At 35.3% G+C, this 20,552-nt stretch overlaps 1 protein-coding gene across 4 annotated transcripts in view; it reads left to right on the top strand.

Moving 5' to 3' along the window:
• The window catches only part of EPHA5 (EPH receptor A5), a 412,214-nt gene that overhangs the window by 288,754 nt on the left and 102,908 nt on the right, over positions 1 to 20,552 (top strand). For 2 of the 4 annotated variants that reach the window (XM_068975450.1, XM_068975448.1), the window contains exons 7-8: positions 6,726 to 6,885; positions 19,253 to 19,355. In XM_068975450.1, the coding sequence (XP_068831551.1) occupies positions 6,726 to 6,885; positions 19,253 to 19,355 (263 nt within the window). Of the gene's footprint in view, positions 1 to 6,725; positions 6,886 to 19,249; positions 19,356 to 20,552 lie in introns of all 4 variants that reach the window. The other 2 variants (XM_068975449.1, XM_068975447.1) reach the window with 1 other exon arrangement.

The following is a 20,552-nucleotide window of genomic DNA, read 5'->3' as shown; positions in this document are numbered from 1 at the left end:
TTGCAATCATTCGAAGATGTGAATGTGCCCTTGTACATCAGCTGTTATACTGTACTACTGTTCTTTTCAAAGTAATAGTACCGTAAGATTAAAATGTTTTATTTTTGTGTTTGTTTTTTATGTATTATTTGTATGAAAGGTATTATAATCTCATTATGGTACAATACCATGTAGTTGATTTGTGTTAGGCTAAATTTGTGTGTTAGTCACTCAGTCACGTCTGACTTTGCAACCCCGTGAACTGTAGCCTGCCAGGCTCCTCTATCCTTGGAATTCTCTAGGCAAGAATACTGGAGTGGATGGCTATTTCCCTCTCCATGGGATCTTCCCTACTCAGGGATCAAACCCAGGTCTCCTGCATTGCAGCAGATTCTTTACTGTGTGAGCCAATGGGGAAACCCTAGGCTAAATTTATTTGACTTAAAAACAAATACAACTTACAAACGGGCTGTCAAAATGGAACTTATTTGTATGTAGGAGACATACTGTATTGTGATTTTTGTACAGACTAGATCTGAATGACATGCACTATTTAGAACAGCTTGAGTTCTAATAGAACAAGGATAAAAATAGATGAGTATTCAAACCAGACTCTAAGAGGTGGGTTGGAGACCCTGGCACATAATTATATGTCCTATGGAAGCAGGAGTAGAAAAGATTGCTGACACAATGCTGAGAAGCAGATCCCAAAAGGGAAGGGAAGCCACACTTATCCAACTGTTTCTCATAAACTCCCAGAGACATCGCTCCTCTCTTAGGGAAGAGTGAAGAGGGTGGAAGTTTAAAAACTCACTTTGCAATACCTAAGAAATTGTCCAAGCTAGGATGCTAGAATTAAGAAGGAGAACAAGTGTTTTCCTTGTACTAATGCAAAAGTATCACGAGAAATACTGATCTCCTATTAATGAAAGTTAAAGTTGGAATTCCACATATATGATAGATAAACATTATAAGTAAATGCATTGAAATACATTGAAGTAGTTCATAGCATTTTTTGCTTCTTTCATCATGGATTCATTTTTTTGGATTATCTTTTGTTTCTGTGTAAAGATACAACAGAGAATGAAACATAGAGTTTATGTGGGGTAAGTGGGGCTATCTAAATCTTTTTTTCTAGGTTTTGGATGTCTCTACAATGTTCATATATTGATTTATAAATAGTTAAATACCTCAATGATTATTTTGGAAATCATTGTCTAAGAATGACTTATTGATAGCATTAAATGTAACTAAGTAGGTTATTAGGGACCATAAATGAAGATATTGATAAGATATTTCAGAAAAAAATATTATCAAATAACATTATTCACCAAGAATGTTCTAAGAAAATACTTTGATACAAAGCAATGTTGTAAATAAAGTGTATAGTGTTTACTGAAAAAAATAGAGTAAATCAAGTAAAATGTTACAACATTACTATACATATACTTCAGTGATTCCTGTTTCTCTGGGAGTCATGGTTCGAACTGAATTGCTGATGTTAGAAGTCTACAAACACATGCTGTGTTCAAAAATAATTTGGTAAATTTAGTTTTACATTTCCTTTTTTCAAGTTTTTATAAACTTTATTACTGCATACTAATTCAAAGCTAGGCAAATACATGAATTTATGAATTCTTTTGTAAAAATTTTAAGTTTCCAGATTTTTATTGTAATTAAAGTTGATTTTTAAAATAAATCTGGAGAAGGAAATGGCAACCCGCTCCGGTATTCTTGCCTGGAGAATCCCATCGACAGAGGAGCCTGGTGGGCTACAGTCCACGGGGTCGCAAAGAGTCAGGCACGACTGAGCAACTTCACTTCACTTTCACTTTAAAATAAGTTGAGATTCATACTGACACTTTAGAATAGCTATACACCAAAAAACCCTACATAATTGAATAGGGGTTTCCCTGATAGCTCAGCTAGTAAAGAATCTGCCTGCAATGCAGGAGACCCTGGTTTGTTTCCTGGATCAGGAAGATCCTCTGGAGAAGGGATAGGCTACCCACTCCAATATTCTTGGGCTTCCCTGGTAGCTCCGTTGGTAAAGAATCTGCCCACAATACAGGAGACCTGGGTTTGATCCCTGGGTTGGGAAAATCCCCTAGGGGAGGGAATGGCTACCCACTCCAGTATTCTGGCCTGGAGAATTCCATGGATTGTTATAGTCTATGGGGTTGCATATAGTCCATATACCTGAATATACATATCATAGATGTAATAAAGTTTTTCAGCAGGAACAGTAAATGTTTGACTATTATTTATGTTCCTGCCTGGTTTTTCTTTACCTGAAACAACTATTCATAGCTGAACCTATGAGTTTAGTGGGTTTTGTTTGTTTATCTTTTTTTTGTCTTTAAGGAAATTATCCCCATTTTTTCCCATTATGGGCGACCTTTGATTGTTTTAACACTTGCTTCTCAGCATATGCATGAGTCTCAGATACGTGATATTCCTTCAGTTCAGTTCAGTTCAGTTCAGTTCAGTCACTCAGTCATGTCCGACTCTTTGCGACCCCATGAATTTCAGCATGCCAGGCCTCCCTGTCCATCACCAGCTCCTGGAGTTCACCCAAACTCATGTCCATCGAGTCGGTGATGCCATCCAGCCATCTCATCCTCTGTCGTACCCTTCTCCTCCTGTCCCTAATCCCTCCCAGCATCAGAGTCTTTTCCAATTATTCAACTTTTTGTATGAGGTGGCCAAAGTATTGGAGTTTCAACTTTATTACCAACCTAGATAGCATATTCAAAAGCAGAGACATTACTTTGCCAACAAAGGTATGCTGCTGCTTTCATTAAAACAAAGAATTATTCAACAGGTGGTAGGGCATAGCCCTTGTCTGTTAATATTTATTCTAATTAATCATATCCATGTTGTGGAAATGTTTTTGTTATAGTCCATTTTATGTAATATTTGTTTCAGTAAGATTTGACTTTATGCTTAGTGTTTTATATTTAATGCTGTGTTAATACATTCTATTATCTGCTCAACTCAAGAAAAAATCATTTTGGAGAAAAAGATTTCTATTCACATATTCAATAAATGAATAAAAGTCACCTACCTACATGCTTTAAAAGCAGCAAAAACCTTTATATATTATTTTGGGGAAGTTATCATTATCTTTTGGTCAGTTTTTACAGAGAAGATATTAATTCCCAAACTGTTGCTAAGTAAAATTTTTGAGCATATCAATAAAATACACAAAAAGTTTTTTTTTAACACTTTCAAAAGGAAAAAAAAAAAAGGATAATAAGCTTTGATACCATGTATTGAGGTGGGGGTCCTGATAGGTTGCCAGGGCTTATTTTGAATCTTCAGAATGATACCACCATTTTATTGGATGGCTTTTGGCCAGACACAGGTGGCAGAGCTTTCCAGGGCTCACACACTTGCCAGCTGGCATTTCTGCCTATTGCCCTGCTCTAATAGAGGTCATTGGGCCTTTCTGTTCCTGCATGGTGATGGGCCCATTGCCACCTCTTAATTAAAGACAGAGGCAAAGGGAAGCTGCCCTTTGGCAGGGTGTTTGCCAGCTGGCTCCGTCTGCAAAGGCTGTCCCCTTGCTGCCTATGAACAATGTTTGCTAAGCAGCTGGGGAACATAGCTCATTTGCTCAGCTGGGACATAAAGGCAGCAAAAGCCACTGCCCCGACCAAGGACTTGACACTTGGTCGCGGGTATTGAAGATGTGTACATAGTTTGCAATATGGTGGAAATTCTGAGTATGATTTAAAGAAGTGGAACAGAAGCAAATTTTAGAAGATACTTAAATGATTTAAAATGTATATTTCTGGGTTTTGATCCCTTAGTATAAGCTTCACTAAGTCCCTTTGATAACCTACTCAACCACCTCAGAGAGACAGTGTACAGTTAGATCTGTGATGAGGAACCACTGAGATATGCGTAATGTTAATAAATAATCAGATGGAATGTTGTATAATTGTGTTCAAGTGACTGCAGATTATACTTTATTTCAAGAAATAGCATTCCAGTTTCCTTGAGTGTTTTTTTTCTTTTTTGATGAAATTATCAATTTCTATTTTTTTTAATACCTAGAAGTTACAATCATATAAGATTTTTTTTTCTTTTGAGTAGAATAATTTGTCATCATGTTATAGGGGCAAATAAAAGCTATAATGCTCAGAAGGTTATGCTAGGTGTTGTGTATATTATCTCTATCTCTGTGTCCTCACAAAGCTCTTAATAAATAATTTCATCCTATTCTTAAGAAGAAGAAAACTTAGGTTGCGTTGCATACTCACATTTACACACATACTTTAGTTAATAATGGCTAGAATTCTAACCCTGATATTCCTATGCTTTTTTCCATTGGAAAGAACGTCTTACTTTACATATAAATGTTTATACTAATTATATAAACTAATGTTTATCCTAATTATATCAAATATAAGAGAATCTTTAGTTTTGTCTAGATTTTAACTATTTGACTTTGATGTGTCAAATTAGAAAAAAAAAATGTTATTACAATAAAACTTGTCTTACATGCTTTAACATGCATTATCTGTTTCATCCTTACATCTCTGTTGAGGATATCCAAGTACCAGTTTCAATCCCAATTTTTTTTTCCTGTCAAAAGACCAAATTTATTTATTTTAATTGGACGTTAATTACTTTACAATATTGTATTGGTTTTGCCATACATCAACATGAATCTGCCACAGGTATACATGTGTTCCCCATCCTGAACCCCCCTCCCTCCTCCCTCCCTGTACCATCCCTCTGGGTCATCTCAGTGCACCAGCCCCAAGCATCCAGTATCATGCATCGAACCTGGACTGGCGATTCATTTCATATATGATATTATACATGTTTCAATGCCATTCTCCCAAATCATCCCACCCTCTCCCTCTCCCACAGAGTCCAAAAGACTGTTCTATACATCTGTGTCTCTTTTGCTGTCTCGCATACAGGGTTATTGTTACCATCTACCCCAATTTTACAGATAAGGAAATTAAGGATAAAAATAAAAATGGGTTTTTTGTACTTTAACACCTGATTTCAGTGTCCATATTAAAGATACAGCATAGCATGCTGTAAACTTCAAGGGACAATGAGTGTGGTTTGCATTTGTTTTGTGTGTTCATAGATAACATCAAATAATAACCATATTAATATCATCATCCAAATGATAAGTTTGGAGTAGGGAATTCCCAAACTCCCTATTGAATTTGGCATATTCTTCTCAAGAGTACTTGAGAAGTAAATATTTATATATATTCATGTTTTCAATTTTTTTTTAATTTAGAAAAAATAAATCCTTTACATGTTGGTCCCCTTAGATCATTTTTAAAAAATACATTTTTCTGCTTGTAAAGACAAAATTCACTGAAATATTTAGAAAACAATGATCTATAGTAATTAACCAGTTATTGTAACTAAAGATAAATTTTTAAAAAGGAATAAAAATGTTCTAACTATAACCTATCTTTAATCCATCCTATAATATCAATCATAAATGTAATACATTTCCTTAAGGAAAAAACAAGTTTAGCCAAGAATCACACATAAAAATATAAAGGAAGAGAAAGTTCAAAACAGGAGCAGTGTTTTAAATCTTTATAGATCTAACATTTTTTATTCAGCATAGTAAACTTCAGAGATAAGGTGTTGGAGAAGACTCTTGATAGTCCCTTGGACTGCAAGGAGATCCAACCAATCCATTCTGAAGGAAATCAGTCCTAGGTGTTCTTTGGAAGGAATGATGCTAAAGCTGAAACTCCAATACTTTGGCCACCTCATGCGAAGAGTTGACTCATTGGAAGATTCTGATGCTGGAAGGGATTGGGGGCAGGAGGAGAAGGGGACAACAGAGATGAGATGGCTGGATGGCATCACCAACTCGACGGACGTGAGTTTAAGTGAATTCCGGGAGCTGGTGATGGACAGGGAGGCCTGGCATGCTGCGATTCATGGGGTAGCAAAGAGTTGGACACGACTGAGCAACTGAACTGAACTGAACTGATAGATGGTTTGTCTAGAATTTTGTTACTAGTCAAATTAGGAATACTTCCTCTTTGTTTCACTTTCTAGAAATATCTTTCCAGTGATTTTTTCCTTTCCTCTTCCATCTCTGTTCACTAGTAACCTAGCCCAAATACATAAAAGTTAAAAACTAGAAAGTTATGTAAAAGAAAAAAAAAAAAAAAAACTTTGCTTATTTGCATTTTTTCTTTAAAATTCAATTTCAACATAGTGAACTGAAATTAAAGTTCTCCAGTGAAGTACTCATTCCTTCTCCCAACACATGAATATAATTAGAAATCAAATTCACTAAAGATAAAAGATACATGTCTTATCTGACAGTACATAGGACATTGTCTCCTTTCTCTGTAAACAAGCATCATGTTAGATGCACTCTAATAAGTCGTTTACGAGAAAAACAAGCACACAATTAGCAATACTAAAATAGAGTCTGCAAAATAGTGTATCTTTAAAAAAATATTTTTTTTAAAGTTTACATATCTATTTCTGCTCAGGGCAAGTGGTAGATCGGTGGAAAACACATCCACCATCTTTTAGTTCTAGAAAATAGCATTCTGTATAACTAGCACTCCTAGGTTATGTGGGATTTTTTTTTTTTCTCTAAAATAATAATATTTACATTAATATCAAATCTGTTAGTTTCTGAATCTTTTTCTCATTTCTGATTCTAAGTTTTGTCATCATTAATAATTCATATGTTGTCTTCTCCTTTATTTTATCTACATGTGTGATCCAAGGACCAAGAGACCAGCTATACAATTATCAAATCTAAAGAGACATCTATAACTGCAGAAGGCTTGAAACCAGCTTCGGTGTATGTCTTCCAAATTCGAGCACGCACGGCAGCAGGCTATGGTGTCTTCAGTCGAAGATTTGAGTTTGAAACCATCCCAGTGTGTAAGTCATTTTAATTACTGTCAACTCATGCCTCTCTAATGGTTACCAGAAAAGAGTCAGTGGATCAATACTCTCCCTGGGCATTCTGTCAGTCTCCTGCTTCTCCTCTGTCTCCCAGGCATGACCCCTTCAGGTAGGAAGCGTCTGTCATGCTATTATGGTAGGTGAGCGGGTTAACACACGTTGGTCCCCACTCCTCATTGCATTTGGTCTACAGGGAGATGAAACATCAGGGGATGCTTAAGAACTATTTAAACCTTGCTTTTAAAGACTCTTTCCACTGCTGCCATACTTTATTGAATTATTGCCATTTACTTTTTACTTGTTTTATTGAACTACCTTACTAAGCTTCGTCTTTCTATGAAAATTCCACAGGGAATTTTCTTTAGTATTGAGTTTGCAAGAAAATGGTGCTTTCAGGAACCAAACTGATTGTTTAAAAAAATCAAAATCAAAATCTCTGGCAACAACTCTGAGTGGATGGTCTGGAAATATTTCTGTAAAAACCTTTCTTGTGCTTTTTTTCCCCCATAAAATAGTAAAAATAGCAGAAAGCTTTTTCTTTAAAGTCAAGTAAAATATTTAGATTTACTTGTACTAGAGCACACATTAAAAGCAGACTTAGCAGAAGGCAATAATTTATTATATTTATAGATAAAAAAAGACACTACTAAAGTCTTGTTAGGAAGAAAATAACAGAAGTAGTGTGAAATGTCAAATATGTGTAAATGTATATGTTTGCACATATATAATACATGTATATATATTTAAAGTCAAGTTATGTAAGAATTAGTGATTGTAAAACTAAGACTATAAGACGCATATTTCCTTCCTCTGAATACCAACGTAATGAGAGCATAGTTATCAGATTTACTTTGAAATGATTTTTTTTCATTTCATCTGTAATTTAATTCCCTATTGCCATGTAGCATATTTACAGGTTCTTGGTATTAAGACTCAGACACTTAGGAGAGGAGGGAGTACCCATAATTCTTTCTATCACATCTAGAGAGAAGCTTTTTCTCCAACCACAAGAAAATAAGGAGTAGGAAAAAAAGGATTCTATAAGAAACAGAAACTAGACTCTTTCAAGTGTTAAGGGTATTGAAGATGCCATGTAAAACAGCACCATACACAGAGTGTAAGCTGCAGCCTAGTACAATTCAGCAGTGGAAAAACTAGAAGGAAGGAAGCAACACAACACATGAAGCTACAGAGGGAAATAATATGGTCACAAAGCATGGAATGAAAGACCTGTTGTCAGAAAGGGAAATGATGATTAGAAGAATTATTAAATTTAAATTTTTGTAAATCTATATAATACAAATCTTAAGAAAATGAAGACATACTTCTGCTTAAAGCATGTTTAACTGAATTATCTAGAAGATAATTTTTATTACTTTAACAGTAACTTTCTAAATATTGCTTCCCTTGATTTTATATAGATTAGTGTCCCATGATGGAAAAAAGATAAATTACTTTATTTCCATTCAAGGATCGTCCCTTGTCTGAAGTTTAACTGACATATTGAAATTTAAACATGTGATACTGTTTAGAAAAGTTTTTAAATATGTTTGACATGAATAGATGTAATTAGAAAATTTCCATAATATTGGCAATGAATTAATTATTTACTCTTGTACCTTGAACACTGATCTGGATTTATGAGGAAACGTGTTACATACTCTCAGTTCAGTTCAGTTCAGCCACTCAGTTGTGTCCGACTCTTTGCGATCCCCTGAATCACAGAACGCCAGGCCTCCCTGTCCATCACCAACTCCTGGAGTTTACCCAAACTCATGTCCATCGAGTCAGTGACTCTGGCCACCCTCAAAGGCCTTGTTTCTATTTATGCTTATGTGGTCTACCATCTCTGGGAACAAAGCCGTATGCTCTAGTGCTCAGACAACTCTAACAATGAAAACTGTCACTTTAAAAAATTACAAAATTATATTTAGTTTTAAGAGATTGGCATGTTCAGCAATTAGTTTTTCTTTAGACTATTTGTTAAACTCCTCCTCCTTTTTTTTTGTATAGTAGTTTCCAGGATGCCAATACCCATCAATCTGATCATTGAGACAAACAATATGAGGTCATTTTCCATATAGTTTTAAAGAGTCTCACCTGAAAATTGTCTTCTTTTAAATTTTTCCTACATAATCTCTAGAGGGAAAGAAATGTCACACTAATGTTTTTATTACAAAATCAAATTTTAGTGTTTTTATTACTAGATAATGAAACTCTTTTAGGGATGTATTCTGTACTCCCTCTTAACTTTAGTGTAGAATTTTATTTTTACTTGAGTACGTGTACGTGTATATGCAAGCATTTTAAGAATGAATTTTTCTTTGTATCAAGTATCTGTTACATACCAATCCCCTTTGGCCTTCATGTAGAAAGCTGTATACAATTCAGCAAGAATTTGCTGAGCCTCTATTATATGTTGGCTTTGCTAAACTCTAGAGAAATTAACATGAGTAATACATGAAACTTCTCTCGAGGGGATAAAAGTACACTCTAATTCTGAAAATTAGAATGTTTGTGTCAAGAACCACTTTAGAATACTGTGAGTGTGTTCAATCACTCATTCATGTCTGACTCTTTGCGACACCATGGACTGTAGCCCACCAGGCTCCTCTGTCCGTGGAATTTTCCAGGCAAGAATACTGGAGCAGGCTGCCATTTACTACTCCGGGGGATATTCCCAACCCAGGGATCAAACCTGCATCTCTTTGCTCATTGGCAGGCCATTCTTTATGACTAGTGCCACCTGGGAAGCCTGCCATATAATAGTTTTGTTCATTATTTTTAAAATTGTTATCAACTCCCTACACATCAAAAGATATAGTTAAAATAAAACTTCATTTCGACTTCTATAGCATTTGTGTTATATGCCATTCATTTGACAACTATTTGTGTACTATTTTGTGAAAACACTTCAGTTGTTTTACTGAGGAATTATTTACTTGATATTATAATTTAATTCTTCACATACTAATGTATTATTTCAAAAACAGTCTTCAAATACAACATTGCAGGATTTATGGTATCTTCCCTGGTGTCTCAAACAGTTAAGAATCTGCCTGCAGTATAGGAGACCTGGATTCAACTTCTGAATCAGGAAGATCCCCTGGAGAAGGGAATGGCAACTCATTCCAGTATTCTTGCCTGGAGAATTTCATAGACAGAGGAGGTTGGTAGGCTACAGTTCAGGGGCAGCAAAGTGTCAGACACGACTGAGTGACTTCCCCACATCAGTTCAGTTCAGTCGCTCGGTCATGTCTGACTCCTTGTGACCCCATAAATCACAGTATGCCAGGCCTCCCTGTCCATTACCAACTCACAGAGTTCACTCAAAATCAAGTCCATCAAGTCAGTGATGCAATCCAGCCATCTCATCCTCTGTTCTCCCCTTCTCCTCCTGCCCCCAATCCCTGCCTGCATCAGAGTCTTTTCCAATAAGTCAACTCTTCACATGAGGTGGCCAAAGTATTGGAGTTTCAGCTTCAGCATCAGTCCTTCCAATGAACAACCAGGACTGATCTCCTTTAGGATGGACTGCTTGGATCTCCTTGCAGTTCAAGGGACTCTTAAGAGTCTTCTCCAACACCACAGTTCAAAAGCATCAATACTTCAGTGATCAGATTTCTTCACAGTCCAACTCTCACATCCATACATGACCACTGAGAAAACCATAGCCTTGACTAGATAGACCTTAGTTGGCAAAGTAATATCTCTGCTTTTCAATATGCTATCTAGGTTGGTCATAACTTTCCTTCCAAGGAGTAAGCGTCTTTTAATTTCATGGCTGCAGTCACCATCTGCCATCATTTTGTAGCCCAAAAAATAAAGTCTGACACTGTTTCCACTGTTTCCCCTTCTATTTCCCATGAAGGGATGGGACCAGATGCCATGATCTTCATTTTCTGAATGTTGAGCTTTAAGCCAACTTTTTTGCTCTCCTCTTTCACTTTCATCAAGAGGCTTTTTAGTTCCTCTTCACTTTCTGCCATAAGGGTGGTGTCATCTGCATATCTGAGGTAATTGATATTTCTCCTGGCAATCTTGTTTCCAGCTTGTGTTTCTTCTAGCCCAGCATTTCTCATGATGTACTCTGCATATAAGTTAAATAAGCAGGGTGACAATATACAGCCTTGAGGTACTCCTTTTCCTATTTGGAAACAGTCTGTTGTTCCATGTCCAGTTCTAACTGTTGCTTCCTGACCTGCATATAGGTTTCTCAACAGGAAGGTCAGGTGGTCTGGTATTCCCATCTTTCTCAGAATTTTCCACAGTTTATTGTGATCCACACAATCAAAGGCTTTGGCATAGTCAATGAAGCAGAAATAGATGTTTTTCTGGAACTCTCTTGCTTTTTCAATGATCCAGCAGATGTTGGCAATTTAATCTATGGTTCCTCTGCCTTTTCTAAAACCAGCTTGAACATCTGGAAGTTCGTGGTTCGCATATTGATGAAACCTGGCTTCAATAATTTTGAGCATTACTTTACTAGCTTGTGAGATGAGTGCAATTGTGTGGTAGTTTGAGCATTCTTTGGCATTGCCTTTCTTTGGGATCAGAATGAAAACTGACCTTTCCCATTCCTGTGGCCACTGCTGTTTTCCAAATTTGCTGGCATATTGCAAAGGAGAAAGAGAAGGATATAAGCATCTGAATGCAGAGTTCCAAAGAATAGCAAAGAGAGATAAGAAAACCTTCCTCAGCGATCAATGCAAAGAAATAAAGGAAAACAACAGAATGGGAAAGACCAGAGGTCTCTTCAAGAATATTAGAGACACCAAGGGAACATTTCATGCAAAGATGGGCTCAATATAGGACAGAAATGCTATGAACCTAACAGAAGCAGAAGATATTAACAAGAGATGGCAAGAATACATAGAAATGTACAAAAACAAGCTTCATGACCAAGATAATCATGATGGGATGATCACTCACCTAGAGCCAGACATCTTGGAATGTGAAGTCAAGTGGGCCTTAGAAAGCATCACTACGAACAAAGCTAGTGGAGGTGATGGAATTCCAGTTGAGCTATTTCAAATCCTAACTTCCACACATATGTATAGTAAATGTTGGACCTGTTTACAGACTCAGTTTAAATTAGTAATATCAGCAATTTAAGTATAATAATTTGTTGCCCCCAAGAGAAATTGTCTGTTTAGGCTTGTAGGTAGTGGAGAAGCAGCCTGTAAGTAAATGAAATTTTCCCTCTGAAGGGAGATGTTTAGAGGTCAGTGTCTTGGAAGAGACAGGAAGAATTATAACAGTGGAGTTACGTAAAGCAACAGAAGGATATGGAGTTATATTTAACCATGGAATTCAGAATTGATTAGGCTTTTTTATGTATAAAGTTTAACATTTCTAAAATGTGGGAGGTGGGAACAGATTACAGAAAATAATGAGGAAGACTCATTATGAGCATGAGTTTGTAAGGAAGTTAAAGAGAGCTCTTTAACACTTTGCAAAATTATAATATAACTAGGATATTGGAATTAATGAAGTCTTACATTTCCTTGTACTCCTTTGTATGTGAGTGTGCAGACATATGTGTATTAAGTTATGTACAATCTGGTCACTTGTGAGGGTTTGTGTAGCTACCATCACAGTCAAGATATCGAATAGCATTAACCTCACAAGGATCTCTCTTGTTGCCCTATTATAACCACAACCACCACCTTCAGGAACAACTCTTGTCCAATAAGTAATCTCTGGCAACCACCAGTTTCTCTAAAAAGAATTTATTTATTTACTTGGCTACACCAGGTCTCAGTTGTGACATAGGATTTTCATTGCATCATGAAAAATCTTTCATTGTAGTGCATGGCTGCTTTAGTTGTGGCACCACAAAGCTTCATTGCCCATCCCAGCATGTGGGGTCTTAGTTCCCCAGCCAGAGATCAAACCCACTACCCCTGCATTGCCAGGCAGATTCTTAACCACTGGACCATCAGAGACATCCCAGAGCCATAAATTTCTAAATATACATTTCTAAAATTTTGACATTTTAAAAATGTTTTGAAAATGGAATCATACAGTACATTCTCTTTGAGATTGGAATTTTTTTCTCATTCAGTCTAATTCCCCGTAGATTCACCCAGGTTGTGCATATAAAGTCTGTTCCTTTTCATTGTTGAGCAGTATTCCGTGATATTCATTGGGAGGACTGATGGTGAATCTGAAACTCCAGTAATTTGGTCATCTGATGGGAAGAACTGACTGCTTGGAAAAGACTCTAATCCTAGGAACGATTGAAGACAAGAAGAGAAGGGGATTACAGAGGATGAGATGATTGGATGATATCACCGACCTCGATGGACATGAATTTTAGCAAGTTCCAGGAGTTGATGATGGGCAGGGAAGACTGGCATGCTGCAGTCCATGGGCTCGAAAATAGTCAGAACAACTGAGTGACTGAACTGAACTGATTCCATGATAAATATGTACCATAGTTTCTTTAAACATTCACCTATTGAAAGATATCTGGGCTGATGCCATTTTTTGCTATTAAGTTTTGCTACTAACATAAAAATGCTATGAACATTCATGTATATATTTTTGTCTCAACCTAAACTTTTATTTCCCTGGGATAACTATCTAAGAGTACAGTTACTGGAGTTGTATGGTAATTGCATGTTTATTTTCATAAGAAGCTGCCAAACTTTTTTCCAAAGTGGATGTACCATTTTATATGCCCACCACCAATGTATGAATCATCAATTTCTCCACATTATTATCAACATTTTATATTGTCACTATTTTATTTTGTCATTTTTGGACAGGTGGGTAGCAATATCTCATTGTTGATTTAATTGAAATCTGTAACAACCAGTGATGGTCCAAATCTTTTCATGTGCTTATTTGTCTGCCATGATGCTTTAAATTTCCCTACTAATTCCTGTGTACTCATTACAAATCAAAAGTTATACCTTTGATCAGCTTATCCTGATCAAGAAAGTTAATAGATATTTATTTATGTGTGAGAAAATCCTAAATTCTCAGCCTGACCTTAGAAAAGCCTTGTAATCTGTCTCTAACAAATCTCTTTAGCCTCAGTGATTAAACTCAGTGATTCATATATGTTGCAATTTATCTAGAGAATATTTATGTAATATGGATTTGCAACCAAAAGTGAGGAAGCAAAATAAGGGAACACAACACTATTTCTCAATAGATGCTATCTTAAAGTTTCCAGAGATGATGCAAGTATATAATAATTAGCAAAAAGAAACATTATTATTTACTAAAGAACATTAATTTTCATAATTAACATCCTTTTAATAGTAATATGTTTCATTGCTGCAAAATTTGCTTTTAAGCATTCCCAAAACATTCTTCCACTATTTTTCGAAAACTACATTATTAACCAACTAATTCTTAATAAACATATATAAGAAAATAGGCAATATTAATGACTAAAACCCATTCATGTCTTTAAATACTAAAATTTTAACAGTATGTAAAAGGATAATCATAAATCATACTGTGCTTACCATTTTTTGACCACTGATAGAGAATGAACAATTATGAAGGCATTGACAGTATCCTATAAATTCTGTTTATTTTCAATTTAGTTGATGTATTTGGGAATACTATTGATGCTGTCAGGGCAAACAAAGGAATAAATAATAAAAGTTTTAATAAATTATCTCAAGTTAATTTGAGATAACTCAAATTAGTTAATCAGTGCAAATTAAATAATCAATACTTAGAGCCCATCAAGAAACATAAAAAAATACTGCAAGCTTTTAAAAAATAAATGAAGATATATTTTAAAAATTCTTCCTCACAGCTCCTTTGCTAAATTTTTCATTATACAAAAAGATATGATTTCAGTGGGCAGTAGATATAAACATGTAAATGTGAATGTTTGTGATTTGACATTACTTGCAAAGTATTTTCATAAAATGTACTAATTTAAATATTTTTTTAAAATTTTTGACATGCTATTAATACTTGTTTTAATGCAAAATACTCTCCCATATTTTAGCACATTAAGTTAGACTTCTTGGAAATTACTAAAACTGAAACATTTCATATATCTCAGCACCCATTTTTTCCCTCAAAATTAGTACTTTCGTTAGTCTGAAATTGTCCTGTTTTTATCTTTACTTCTGATTAATCACACCTATTTATGCCACTATCTTATCTCTCAGTGTCCCGCACTGACACATTGAGACCAGAAGGATTTGTTAGAGTCAGATTAGGAGGGCTATTGAATGCCCTTCTAATTTGAGAATATTTTTCCATAGGCAGTGGGTACCTATTAACATTTTGTTTGGAGAAACATGATCAAAGTGATATTTTTAGATGTCTCATGTGAGTACCTAGAAGTCAAAGGGAGCACTTAAAGGACCTATGAACCATACTGCAGTGAATTTGAATCAAAACACCTATGAACCATACTACAGCAACTTTGATCAAATAGGTGAACAGTTAATGAAAAAAAAAGTAATACATGGGGAGAAACATAGAAGAGAAACAAAACATATTTGGTAATTAAGACTAAGTAGAAGTCAAGAAAAATTCAGTTCTACTTAAACCAGAAAGAGACAAAACTAGTGTAGTTTGTTAGATTTATTTAGGTTTGTTTATTTACATATGCTGTGCTTAATCACTCAGTCCTGTCCAACCCTTTGGGACCCCACAGTCTGCAGCCCACCAGGCTACTCTGTCCATGGGGATTCTCCAGGCAAGAATACTGGAGTGGGTTTCCATGCCCTTCTCCTGGGGATCTCCTCAACCCAGGGATTATACACAGGTCTCCCACACTGCAGGTGGATTCTTTACCATTTGAGCCACTAGGGAAACCTGTTTATTTAGATACTATTTTTAAATGCCTTTGAGGGTGGATGTGATTCAAGAGTCAATTTTTATTTTTATTTATTTATTTTCGGATATGCTGTCTTCGTTGCTATGTGCACTTTTCTCTAGTTACAGCAAGTGGAGGCTACCCTGTAGTTGCAGTAAGTGCACTTCTCATTGGGGTGGCTTCTTTTCTTGCAAAGCATGGGCGTGAGGGCACATGAGCTTTAATAGCTGCAGCATGTGGACTCAGTAGTTGCAGCTCCCAAGCTTTAGATCACAGGCTCAATAGTTGCAGCCAACAGGCTCTGTCACTCCATGGCATGTGGTATCCTTTCAGATCAGGGATTGAACCTGTATCTTCTGCATTGATAGGTGGAGTCTTTACCACTGAGCCCCCCAGGGAAGCCCAAGAATCAATTTTTTAAACATGTTTATTTTTATGTGAAAATAAAATCCAAATAAATGGAAACAGTTTTTTTTTTTTAATAGAATGATCCTTTGACGAGAAATAAGAGTTGGAGATATAAATGTGGGACTCTTCAGCTTATGTTGTTCAGTCACTCTGTCATATCTGACTCAACTTTTAGTTAACTGATACCATGAGCAAAGATATATCTATGAGAGACAGGAAGAAAAAGATGTAAGATGGAAAGAGACAGAAAGAAAGAAGTGAGAAGGATAAAGAACCAGCATTCATCAAGAATTGTTCACACGTAAAATATGGGAAGAGCATCAGTAGAACTGACAAAGCAGTATTTCAGAGCAGGAGAAAGAGAAATCAGCTCATCTCATGTATAGAAACCAAGAGGAGAAGAGTTTTAAAGATGGAGTGTATGGTCAACAAGATCAAATACCTCATTATAGTGTGTGGTAGGGTAAATGGGGGATTACCTGATGGCTCAGATGGTAAAGAATATGCCTGCAATGTAGGAGACCTGGGTTTAATCCCTGGGTCAGAAGATCCCCTGGAGAAGGAAATGGCAACCCACTCCAGTGTTCTTGCCTGTAGAACTTCATGGACAGAGGAGTCTGGTGGGCTGCATAGTCCATGGGGTCACAAAGATTCGGACATGACTGAGTGACTAACACTTTGACTTTCACTTTGTGAAGTAAATGGAGAGTTGCTCATTGCATTTCACAGATATCATATTATCAGATATCATATCAAGCGCAGAACTCAAAGGCAGAAGAAGAAAAGTTTCAGAAAAAATTAATAATGTTGGTTCTTAGAAGATGTTGTTTTTCAGTCACTAATTCATGTCCTATTCTTTGCGACCCCATGGACTGCAGTTTGCCAGGCTTCCCTGTCCTCCACCATCTCCCAGAACTTGCTCAGACTCCTGTGTGTCGAATCAGTGAGGCTGGTTCTAAATGAGTCAGTCAGGATGTTGAAAAATAGAAGAGAATAAGAATGATGGATAAAACAGGAGATAATATGTATATATTATATCTCCTGTTTAAATAAGGCTGGCAATAGTTGAAACACTATGCTAAGAGTTATCTCTAAGCAAAGAAAAAATAATAGTAATAATGATCTTTGGAAATTATCCCTCTCTGGGGATTAATGAAATGAGACTTTACAAGGTTAAATAATTTGCCTTAATCCATATGTATAGTAAATGCTGGAGCTGCTTTCAGACTCAATTTAAATTAATAATGTCAGTAAATTTAGGTATAAGAATTTGTTGTCCCCAAGAGAAATTATTTCATAGGCTTGTAGATAGCAAAGAAGCAGACTGTAAGGAAATGAAAATTTTCCCCCAGAGGGAGATTTTAAAGATCAGTGCCTTGGAAGAGACAGGAAAAGTTCAAACAGTGGAGGTAGGTAAAGCAAATGAAAGGTATGCTATTATATTTAACCATGGGATTCAGACTTGATCAGTCTTTTTTATCTATAAAATTTAACATTTCTAAAATGTAGGCAGTGGGAATGGATTATTCTACTGAGAAAATGAGGAAGACTCATTATGACCATGACTTTGTAAGGAAATTAAAAGAAAGGATCAAAAGCTTTGAAGTCCAAATGAAATAACATTGAGATTATTTAGACCAAGTCTTCATGGTTTTCTCAAGAAACAGTGCCACCTGCCTAAAGCAGATTTAAAGAATTGAGGAATAAAAAAGTAATTTGAATTTGAAAATTAATAAAGCTAATCTTGGGGGAGGCTACTACCTATGCTGGTGGGGTAGCTTTGCCCTACCACATTTCTACTGCTCACTGGTAATAAATTCTTTACCGTACATCTCAGTATCACAGGACAGGAAAAAGCAGTGTAAAGAGACTTTGTATTGCAACTGTTGTTATCCAGGAAAAGGGAGAAGAAGAGTACAGATTTAGATTATAAATAATAGTTTTTCTCATCCATGAACCAGTTGTTGTCAATATTGGACTCTTGAAGACTGATCTGAAAGGGTGAAAATGTAGATCGTGTAAGAAGGTTGTGAGAGAATCAGTCAATTTTGGTTGAAAGAATCAATGGAGAGGTGACAAGCCTCGAAAAGGAAACATTTGAATGTCCAAAAATATTGATAGGGCCAAGATCAGAGAGACTGTAAAAAAACAAAACAGGAAGTATAGTTGTTATTAGTTTTGGTGACCTAAAATTTGTAATCATGGAGGTGAGCTTATTTAAGTTCACTCTGAATTTATCAAAATATAATGTCATTATCCAATAAGCATGCTAAGTATCCCACTGAGGGTTTCTTGAGAACATTAATAAAATATATTTTGCCCTATAGGTTTCTTATTTTAATCAACTTAGTTTTAGTTATCAGCACAAAAGAAAAATTTATTTGCTTTTTTAGATGAAACTATCTAATTATGTCTATATTCCTCTTATTATGGTAATTATATAATTAAAATATAAAATATTTCATCTAAATACATGTATTAAAAACCATCATGTAAATAAACCTAATCTTAATGTAGACTTAAAATTCTAAATGATACTGTTATTTTTGAAAATGTGGTCCCAATAATGGAGGTATATTTAGTGATTATATTCTCCTTGAAATATTGATTTTTAAAATTATATTGATAATAGTGATATCATATGAGGTCATAGCCTCATCATTTTTGACATTTCAACTGATGCCTCTAAGAAAAAGTTCTATCTAAGATAATGAGGCAATTTTTTTCTGGAGAATAGACACATGCAAACTCTAAAAATATCAAATCTCATATGCTTATTATCTCCTATTTAGGTGTTTGAAATTAAAGACTAAGTTCCAATTTTTTTTCTTGCAAGCCTAAGATTGCTAAATGAATACTATGTGAACAATGACATTCATTTTTTATGATGACAAAAAAATAATCAGTGACTTGATTGGTCTTCCAAATTTCCATTTGGAAAATAAATATTTTCTCCTAAAAATGTCTTTTCAATTACACATGGTTGAGAAAGAGATATTAGGGGAAAATCTCAGCCAAGTGTGGGTGAATTGCTTAAACTGTGCATTGATTACTGACTATTAAGCAGCTCTTATTTGAATGCATATGATCACTTTAACCACAGGCTCCATTTTCTCTGTCTCCTATCAGCAGTTGCAGCATCCAGCGATCAAAGCCAGATTCCTATAATTGCTGTGTCTGTGACAGTGGGAGTCATTTTGTTGGCAGTGGTTATCGGCTTCCTTCTCAGTGGAAGGTAAGACAGGAAGCTGTGCTTCTGAACTTTTGCAGCTGATCTCTGCCTTACCTTGATCTGACTGTTTGACTGTTACTCACATCCCAAAACAAATCAGGCAAGTGATATATCATTAGATAGCCTCTATGTAGAATATATTTCTTAAGCTTTACCTTGTCTGTATGAGTTCTAACTTTTAAGCACACAATTTCTCTTTTCCAGGTATATTCTCTGCATACGAGTAGTATTAACTTGTTATTATTTATTATGTTGTTAATATAACCATATCTTTTCCTGATATAGTTTATTTTAACCTGAGTTTTATTTTTTCCTTTTAAAAGTATTTGTCAATATATCCTCTCAAAGGTTTCAGTTTTAGTGTTTAGGAAGGCCTGTGTCTGTGCTTATTATTTGAGAAGAATAAGACTAATAATTCCAGTTTAGCCAGCGTTCTCTCCTAACAGGGTGATGGATACAAAGTAGACACTCTGACAAATGGGCATTTTGAGAAATAACCACCCCATTTTTAAGACTGCATTTAAATTCAGCTTCTGAATGATTTCAACCTGAATATGTCAATCAGTATATAGTGAATTTTATTGAATGTTATATCAATATATACATTAATATGTGCATTAAATATCTACATTTTTCACTTTGAACAAAGAGGCAGATCCCCCAACAAGAGCTCATGAGGAAGGTGTCTCCTGACATTGATCAAAGCATAATCAATCTTTCTAAAAATATAAATAAAAGCATGAGTGTGTTCTATTCCTGCAACAAACATATTTCCATTTTTAATCCAGGCCATTGTTAGAAGGGATATTCAGTAATGAGACCTGTTCATTTGAAAATGCTCTGATGTTAGACTATTACAGAAAACCTGATAAGTCTTCATGAAAGTATTAAACCTAAAGAAATATTTGAAAATATAATATGATTCAAAAAAGGCAAGAAATCATTCATATTGATTTTGTACTGTTTTACTCATTTACTTTTGACTCTTCGGCACCTATTCAACTGATAAATGTATAGAATTAGGCATTTTCAGTATCCTGCATATTGTATGACGAAAAGATTTATGACTACATCTTTAAATTACAGTCAAGACACTTTATTTTCATAAAATAAATTCCATAAAACATTGTTACTTTCTTTGAACATCCTTTTTCTTTCCCCAGAATTCTCTTTCTTCTAGTTCTTGTTCATTTAAAAGTG

Source organism: Capricornis sumatraensis, chromosome 7 (genome assembly GCF_032405125.1).
Source record: "Capricornis sumatraensis isolate serow.1 chromosome 7, serow.2, whole genome shotgun sequence".
In the NCBI taxonomy this organism is placed as follows: domain Eukaryota; kingdom Metazoa; phylum Chordata; class Mammalia; order Artiodactyla; family Bovidae; genus Capricornis; species Capricornis sumatraensis.
The sequence above is the reverse complement of the archived record's forward strand: the minus strand, read 5'-3'. Positions and strand labels throughout refer to the sequence as shown.